General features: G+C 48.9%; 1 protein-coding gene across 1 annotated transcript in view; it reads left to right on the top strand.

The window, feature by feature from the left end:
* Positions 1 to 9,080, top strand: part of CDH12 (cadherin 12) — a 436,693-nt gene that overhangs the window by 224,158 nt on the left and 203,455 nt on the right. Inside the window, exon 3 of the mRNA XM_019521449.1 lies at positions 6,237 to 6,531. Coding sequence (XP_019376994.1) covers positions 6,237 to 6,531 — 295 coding nt within the window. The remainder of the gene's footprint in view (positions 1 to 6,236; positions 6,532 to 9,080) is intronic.

Raw genomic sequence — 9,080 nt, 5'->3', positions numbered from 1 at the left:
TCTGGGCTGAGCAGCAGCGGCATGGTACAAACTGCTGCTGGGGGAGAGAAGTGACCTCTCCCCCTCTCTGTGGCTGGCGCTTCCTGGTGCAGCTGCCCAGAGCCTATGCGAGGCTCTCCTGTGTCACTGCCCCCTCTGGGCTGCCCCATGAGGAAGCAGTGGCACCAGACAGCAGGTACAGGCACCCCTGTGTAGGCTTAGAGTGGCAGTACCAGGAAGCACAAGCAGCAGGAGGGGGAGGGGCTGCTTTTCCCCGACACTGGGCAGCAGTTTGTCCTGTGCTGCTGCTCCTGAGCCTGGGCCCTGCAGCAGCTCCGGGCTCACTCGTCAAGGCTGAGCCAGAATAGCAGTGGCAGTAGCAGCAGTAGCTGGAGGGAAACAGCTGCTCAACACAGGAAAAAGCACCCTCCCCCCACCCCCCGCTACAGCTGGTTAGTTTTTGGCGCTGCTGCCTGGAGCCTGCAGTGCACTAGGCTGTAGTGCAGCTCCTTCACTGCCACATCTGGGCTGCCCAGCACAGCAGCAGTGACTGTGTGTAGCAGCCTCAGGGCAGCTCACAAGTGGTGATGAAGAAGCTGCATTGCAGCCTAGCACAGCACAAGCTCCAGGCGCCTGCACCAAAACTGCCCAGTGGCAGCGAGGGGAGGAAGGGTGCTTTCCCCCATGCTGAGCGGCAGTTTTTTCCCAGCTGCTGCTGCCACTGCTGCTGTGGCTCAGCCCCAACAGGTGAGCCTGGAGCTGGTGCAGGACCCAGGCTTAGCAGCGGCAGCGTAGGACAAGCTGCTGCTCAGTGCAGGGGAAAAGTGCCTCCTCCCCCTCCTGCTCCTGGTGTTTCCTGGTGCAGCCACTTGAAGCCTGCATGGGGCTGCCTGTGCCTGCTCTCTGTTGCAACCAATCCCCCATAGGGAAGCCCAGAGGCAGCAGAGACACAAGACAGCCCCATGAGGGCTCAGGCAGCTGCACCAGGAAGCAATGGCTATGGGGAAGGGAAGGGGTCACTTCCTCCCGTCCTCCTCGAGCAGCAGTTTGTTCCATGCCACTGCTGCTCAGTTCAGACAGGCAAGTGTGGGGCACACGGGGTTGGGGCTGCTTGTTCTGGTCCCCACCTGTACTGCAGGGCTGGGGCAGGGGGCACTGAGAGTGATCAGGTGCATGGGAACCAGTGACAGCCAGACAGCACAGGGCCCATATTGGTGTCCTGGGACCAGTGGTGACAGGGTCCACAGAGGGGCGGCAGGAATGTGGGGTTCCAGCCAGCAGGGACTCTATGGAGCTGAGCCAGCTCCTCTCTCTCCCTGCTGGTGCAGCCCAGCCCGGCTCCACAGACACCCTGCTAGCCCACACCCTGCACTCTTGCCACCCTGGTCTGGGTCCCACTGGTGCTGGCCCCAGGGCACCAGAGCAGGCCTGGTGCTCCCCCACGCCTGCTCACTTCCATTACTTCTCTGCCCTCACTGCTGCTTTCCCCACATTCCTGCCCAGCTGCTCTGCACCATGTGGCTCCTCACCACATGGCCAGACCGCAGCAGCAGCCAGCCTGGCCCCGAGAACTGGAGTGATCACTCGTTGTCCCCTGCCTCCCCACCCCCAGCTCCCTCCTCTTACATGTATTTCCTGCTCTGGTGCAGGGAGGCACAAACAGCCCCATGGTTGCAGGCCAGAAGCCTCTGCTAGACAGACTTTCAGGTGGGGGGATGGACCCAGGCAAGCCTTGCTGTTTAGGGTCCTGCTGTGACTTCACTTGGATCTTACTGCCCCTGGTTCCTGTCATCTTTGACAAGTAGCCAAGGGCAGATAAATACTTCTTTTCTAAATTTGTAGGGGACCCATGGGCTGGATAGAATGGCCTGGCCAGCCAAATCTAGCCCATGCACTGTATTTTGTCCACCCCTACCTTAGGGGCATGGCTAGGACCCAGGTTGGCTCCTGTGGCAGGGCACTGTTTGTGCCTGCCACTTTAAGGGCCTGGAGCTGGCAGCTGCCAGGTGCCTGATGAGGGCAGCCATTTTGAATCTGGGGCTGCCCATATAAACAGAGCAGTTCTGCTGCTGGAGGCCAGGCAACAACATTGCCTGGCCGGAGGGCTGCTGGTATCATCTGGAGGTAAGGGAGGAGCTGTAGGGGATGGGAAGGAGGCTCCTGGTCCTGTGTACAACCTTAAACTGCACCCTGCTGGGAGTGGGTGGCCTGGTGGGGCTCTGTGGTGTGGGAGCCCCCAGGAAATGCCAGGCCAGTTACCACCCCGGTGAAAGGCGGGTCGGGGTGCCTTAACCCCTAGCCCTCACAACCGGCTGGGTTACCTTTTGTTTGGAGTGCCTGGAGGGTGGACCCCTGGAGAGAGAGAAGGGGCCATAGACTCACACCTGTCTGAACTTCCCCTAACTGGTCCATGCTGGGGCCAGGACCGGAAGGGCCAGGGGTTCACTGTGAGGAACACCCAAGAGCTGAGGGCCTGGGGTTCTGGCTGGCCTGAAGGTGGGCCAGAGCTAGTGAGCTGAAGGTCTCAGGGGGACCACACCCAAAGGGGAAACGGTTCAGTGAGCTATGCTGCCTAGTATGAAGGCGGATGAGACCACCTGAGGATAGAAATCCAGGCCGGTTTCAATCAAGAGGATTCTAGGGCCCAGTGTGGGGGGTTGGTGATGGTGATAATATCAAGATGCCATCTGCAAGGCTTGGGCTGCAGTGTAGGGGAGGAATGGAGCTACAGATAGTGCTCCCTGGCATCGGGACAGGAAATGGACAGCCTCCCGCTTATTAACATCTATTAATTAATTACCAACAAGGCATGGCAGGCGAGAATGCAGGTGGTTAGCCCAGAAACAGGTGGGCCGGACACGGTTAAATTGGCCTTGAGAAGGCCCCCTGTTACAGCTCCCCCGCTTGCTTGCTGTCTGGGGTGGTGTAGGCATTCCAGATAGTGAACCTGCCAGCTCTCATTGCCACCCAGGATCATTAGCTCCCCCAGTATTGGCCCCACTGCCCCACACTGGCTTGGACAATCTGCAACCCTCTTCCCCTGCAAGTCTGCCTTCAAAGATCAGACCATCCTGCCCTTCTGGCCTGAATTAGCGACTCAGAGGGCTCTTAGCTCATGTTTTCCTGTCCTAATAAGTGGGCAATCATGTTTTAAGAATCCTTAACACATAATTAACGTAACAACACCCTGACATGGCCTTTGGTAATCAAAGTTACTAGGATAACAGAAGAGGCTAAATCACCTAGTAAAACTGAAACACATGCTGTTCATTTAATTGATACATCTTTCAGAACATATTTATCCATAGTTCTAAGATTTTTATGCATTAAGAGGTTTTTTTATACATTAAGAGGTTGATGTCGACCTGGGAGGGTGTGGGCAGCGGAGTACTCCAGGGCTCGGTCCTTGGGCTGGTGCTGTTCAACATCTTCATTAGCAACCTGGATGAGGGTGTGGAGAGCACCCTGTTCAAGTTCACTGATGATACCAAGCTGTGGGGTAAAGTGAATACACCGGCAGGCAGGGACCGCATCCAGGCAGACCTGGATAGGTTAGAGAAGTGGGCGGATCTGAACAGGATGTGGTTCAACAAGGACAAGTGCAGGGTGTGGCACCTGGGGAGAGGGAACCAGCATTATGGTTATAGGTTAGGGGCTGACCCTCTCAGCAGCACAGAGGCAGAGAGGGATCTTGGAGTCAGGATTGACTCCAGGATGAATATGAGTCGCCAATGCGACGAAGCAATAGGCAGAGCCAACCGCACCCTGTCATGCATCAACAGGGGCATCACTAACAGGTCCAGAGAGGTCTTGCTCCCCCTCTATGCGGCGCTGGTCAGGCCGCAGCTGGAGTACTGTGTCCAGTTCTGGGCGCCGCACTTCAAGAAGGACGTGGAGAACCTGGAGAGGGTCCAGAGGAGGGCCACTCGTATGGTTGAGGGCCTCCGTGGCCAGCCCTATGAGGAGAGGCTGAGGGACCTGAATCTCTTCAGTCTCCGCAAGAGGAGACTGAGGGGGGATCTTGTGGCTGCCTACAACCTTATCAGGGGCCACCAGCAGGGACTCGGGGAAAGTCTGTTCACCAGGGCCCCCCTTGGAGTCACCAGGAACAATGGCCACAAGCTGAGGGAGGATAGGTTTAGGTTAGATATTAGGAAGAACTACTTCACTGTAAGGGTGGCCAGAGCCTGGAATAGGCTTCCCAGAGAGGTGGTGCTCTCACCTTCCCTGGAAATCTTCAACAGGAGACTGGATAGGCACCTGGCTGGGGTCTTATGACCCCTGCCACCGCCAGTGCTCCTTCCTGCCCATGGCAGGGGGTCGGATTAGATGATCTGTCTAGGTCCCTTCCAACTCATTGATTCTATGATTTTAAAACTTGTTTGGGGGATTTCTGTGTTATTTTTGTTTGTTTATTTTTTGGTAACTTTAAACTTGCAAAGTAGAAGGAAAATATTAGTTTTAACTGACCAGGGTATAATGGCTCAGCAGGGTGCATGTGAGCCACATATATTAAAGGATGAGGAAGAGAAGCATTAATTATGTCAAGGTTGAAGCCATTATCGTTTCATTCCACAAAGAAAGGGGATGCTTGACTCTCAGAGGAGCCTGGGTAAACTGCCTTTTAATCTATTCACAATGCACCCAGTGCCCAATGAGGATGAAAACCTCTGCTCAACTGATGATGAGGTCATTTAAAAATCCATCTGTGGGGCAGCTTTAATGGTGGCTCAGTCACCTGTTAGCTCAGACAAGAAGGGTTGGGTTGAAAACATGAAAGGAGGGTAGTACATACAAGTGTGCATGCATGTCTACCACATACACACACTCCCTCTCTATCCCACAAACCATGACCTCCTTTTTAGTCACAAGGTCCTAGATTTAATTTTAAGAGAACAGGCTATAAATGTTATTACGTGTCTTTACCTCTTCCTTTGCAACTGAGCTTCTTACCCATTTCTAGAACTGTTTAGCTAGTTTTTAGTAATGCATTTTCTGTTTAATCTACTTTCATGTCCTGCGTTTCTTTTACTGAGTTTTACCTTGAACACTACATCGTGTAAATAAAGCCCATATCCATAAGCCCCTGATTGTATTGTTTAAAGGAGTTCACTTTGGCGCACCTTGAAAGCTTGTTTTCAACATTTATCCAGCACAAAATGTCTGTGTATTTGGTTTTAGCTGGAAAAAGCACAAAGTATTATTTGAATAATGGTCTCAGACTCTGAAAAGGTATATTTGTTTTTAGCCTATGAAAAACCAGGGAGTTGATACCACTTTGATGTAACTTTCAACATCCATTAAAGTTTTTTAGCTGGAACAACAGCATGAGTCTAACACAGTTAAAAGCATCTGGAGAAGGGATCCCACAAACTGGGATTAAGACCCTTTTACTGTTAAGACACAGTTCCAACAACTGACCAAAGCAAAGTTTTTCTGTCCTGTAAAGCTTCCTTGTTTTTTCTAATGTGAAAATAAACCATTATTGTTCCAGTGGACTGATAGATGTGTACAAGAAAGTTTGAATCCGTAACTATAGTTATTTCCCCAACATCCTGCTAGGATTATAATAAGGAGTATAATAACATGCACAGAAAAAGAGATTGAGAAATACTTGGTGTTTGTACATTGAAGCCAATGGGGTAGCAAAGTGGAAGTGGAAAGGGACAGTCTGACTCTCACTATCACATCTAATGATGACTTCCAGTATTACTTAGAACCAAAGTATAATGCACTGAATTCATACAAAGTTGCACACTAAATTGGGCTTTGAGCTTAGGGTGTAAACAAGCCCATGATCAGAAAGCAAAACTCAGACAGCCAAATATCTCTCTCATGTTTTTTACATATGTTCACAAATCAACTGATACTTGCAAAAAGTTAAGGCTAGGTTTGCTAAAAGCGATAATACACTTTTTGACAACTTTAGTTGTAGCTTTACATTTTTAACAAAACCCAAAACCTGCTAAGGTTTTAGTTTTTCTAATGAGCAGTTTATAGGAGTCCAATCAATGAGAATTTTAAAATGCTTCCTATGTAGATATTATTAACTAATAAAAAATATTCACTGATGCATTGCCAGTTGTTTCCTCTTATCCTTACCAATAATTAAGAGGTTATGACACCTTTTCCCAAGGTACTTGGACGACCAGTGTTGTATGAAGGAGGGAACAAAAATATGTGGCTGCCTTTCAGGCAGGAACAAATCATTAATGAGACTCCCTCATCATACCTTCCTTCTTTTTTCTGTTCTACAGCTTCATTCTGACTTGGACAAGGGAGTGGGCACTGTTAAATACACCCTCTCAGGAGATGGAGCTGGCACAGTTTTTACTATTGATGAGACCACAGGGGATATACATGCCATAAGGAGCCTTGATCGAGAAGAAAAGCCTTTCTACACACTCCGTGCTCAGGCCGTGGATATAGATACCAAGAAACCACTGGAGCCTGAATCAGAGTTCATCATCAAAGTGCAGGACATTAATGATAATGAGCCAAAGTTCCTGGATGGACCCTATGTTGCCAGTGTCCCAGAAATGTCTCCAGTGGGTGAGTAAGAACTTTACTCTACTCTTCTTGAATCTTTATTGCTTATTTTTAATGTTAATTTCTTACTGAGGATCCTGACATGGAAATGTAGCTCCCAGAATTCATATCTAGGATATAGAAAATGCCTGCATTTACGAATATACACATTGCAATATTATTTTTGTCATTTCTTGTTATTGTCAAGTTCTTTCTCTTTTCTGTTAAGTACACATAGCTACCTGTGGCTGTAAGTTAATTGGCATGGGGGATAGAAATAAGTGTGCTTAGGGCAGTACAGTGCAGTAGGCCAGATATCTCAAACAGGTTGGGTCCAGGATTGGGAGGAATGCTGTCAGAGGGATGTTTGCACACAGTTGTTTTGTTTTCCCATCCTTTTACACCAACTCATCTGTCTGCAGTAGAGAGTTGGGATGAAACACACCTACCACCACCCTCGATTCACACAGTCCTTGGTAAGTGTGTGACAATAAAAATATTCCAGTCTCTGGAACACCTGCCTCTATCTGTCTTCTTTCTAGTCACAAACTGCGTGCTCATCTCATATCCTCTAAATCTCTGTAACATGCTTCTAGAAACAATGATTGTACTTCAGAAAGGGAGTATGGATTAGGCCTTAGCTGGACTATGGGCAGCAGAAGTTTAGCTCAGTTCTATGTTGTGTGCTCTGTCACTTCCAAATGTCAGTGTTGTGTATGTTTGGTTGCTGCTTCTGTTTTATTACCGTTTTCTGTCTCATTTCAAAATGACTTCCTCTTCTGTCACAAAGTCACAAGTCAGAGCTACTCAACACCTCCTAGGCTATAATTTAAAATGCCCATTCTGAACAATTGCTAAGGTTTTCTGTGTCTCAAATTGTCCCAGGGGCTTCTGCTGACCTGCTAACCACACAGTGCATTTCATTAAGTTTAGATAGCTGGTCCCAACTATCAAAACCGCACATTAAAATGCAGTTAATTTAATTAGTGATGGAAAACCATTTAGATTTTTGAGTCCTTTCTCTTAGCAGGTAACAAAATTATATATGGACAAGTACAGCCTATGATAACAATATCATTAATCATAAGTCAACAAAAAAAGTTATTCCAATGGAAGTGGCAGGCCTATGTGGTCAAGATATGGCAGTTACTGCAGCCCATGACATACCAAGAAGTAATGTGATTTGTTGCATCTGACCACATTTCACTCCCTGGTTTGAATGACCAGGTACTCAGGAGTAGATCCAGAGTGGATGCTGTGGTCACATCCCTTTATGAACCACAATGCAGGAGCTTGAGACTTTAAGTTCCCAAAGGAGGTAAGAATCTGTCTCCTACCCTGCTGTCAGCACCCTCTCTTTTCCCCCTCACTGTCACTCCCCCTCACTATCACCTCCCCTCCCGCCCTTACTATTTCTCCTGTTTCCCACCTGCAGAGCTGCCCCTGCCCTGCTCCAGCCAGGCATGGGTAGCCAGGCTTAGCTGAGGAGAGCAGCAGCAGGGTGTGGGTTCCCCCACCCAGCCTGGTCTCCCTGGGTGTTCCCTGCTAGCCCAGGAGCAGGGTAGGGACGGGGAGCTCACCTGATGCAGCTCTCCCTAGCTGAGCCCAGCTTTCCATGCAGTAGTCCCCAGTAGCCCTGGTTGGAGCAGGAAAGGGATGGTCAGGACAGCAGTGGTGGTAGGAGGGTCTTTCTGTGCCCAAAAGCATAAGTATTGAGGGTAGAGGGGTGAATGAGAAGGAAGGAAAGGGGACATACCTCTGAGCATAGAGGTGGAAGGGAAAGGGTGCCAGGAGTTGGGGTGGAGGGAAGGGAATGCTTACCTACTCTGAGGACATGATAGGGGGCTGTGAAAGAGGGCTGGGAGCAGGGAATGAAAGCCAACCTTGCTTCTCTAATCACTGCTCCCTCACTACTTCTTTAAAAATCCTGAATATTCCTATGTAGGTACCCATTTATACCTAGGACTAATGGGTGCAGCCAATAGAATGGTGCTCACACTTATACCTGTGGAGCTGATATGGGATGCCATAACTACTTTATCACCTTTCTCTGGTTCTTGATCAAAAATAAAGGGGAAAAATAAAAACCGGTCAAACTACTTCCACTGTTAATGCACGTTGCTGATAGCTGCATGCACGGAACAAGTTAGTCAGCCATTTTATTGCAAGATGAGCAGCCTTCAGGTAATGCAATGCATTCCATTGTATTGAGTACTGGGGCCCGGACTGACAGAGACCCTTAGCCCTGTAATTCCTCTGTATTTACCTAGCTGCTATTGATTTAGGAATTAGACACCCAGATATTTTTATAGATCTGGGTCTCCATGACTACATGAGATGCAACTGGATATTTTGCCTGATCCATAATGCTACTCAAGTTTTAATACATTTTCCTTTTGAATAGGAGGCAACAGATCACAATCTGCAGAAAGATGTCCTTTGCTTGTCCTCTGATTCCTGCTAGGACCCTATGTCCTTCAATTGTTTTCTATGCCTCTGAAAAGAGCATTCACAGCAGCAACCCTTTTCCTCTAAGACAGATTAAAAATTACCAGAAAAGATTTTTTTTTTTT

This window comes from Gavialis gangeticus, unplaced genomic scaffold, assembly GCF_001723915.1.
Source record: "Gavialis gangeticus isolate Ggan-Ray unplaced genomic scaffold, GavGan_comp1, whole genome shotgun sequence".
Classification (NCBI taxonomy): Eukaryota; Metazoa; Chordata; order Crocodylia; family Gavialidae; genus Gavialis; species Gavialis gangeticus.
This window is presented reverse-complemented; position numbering and strand designations above follow the sequence as displayed.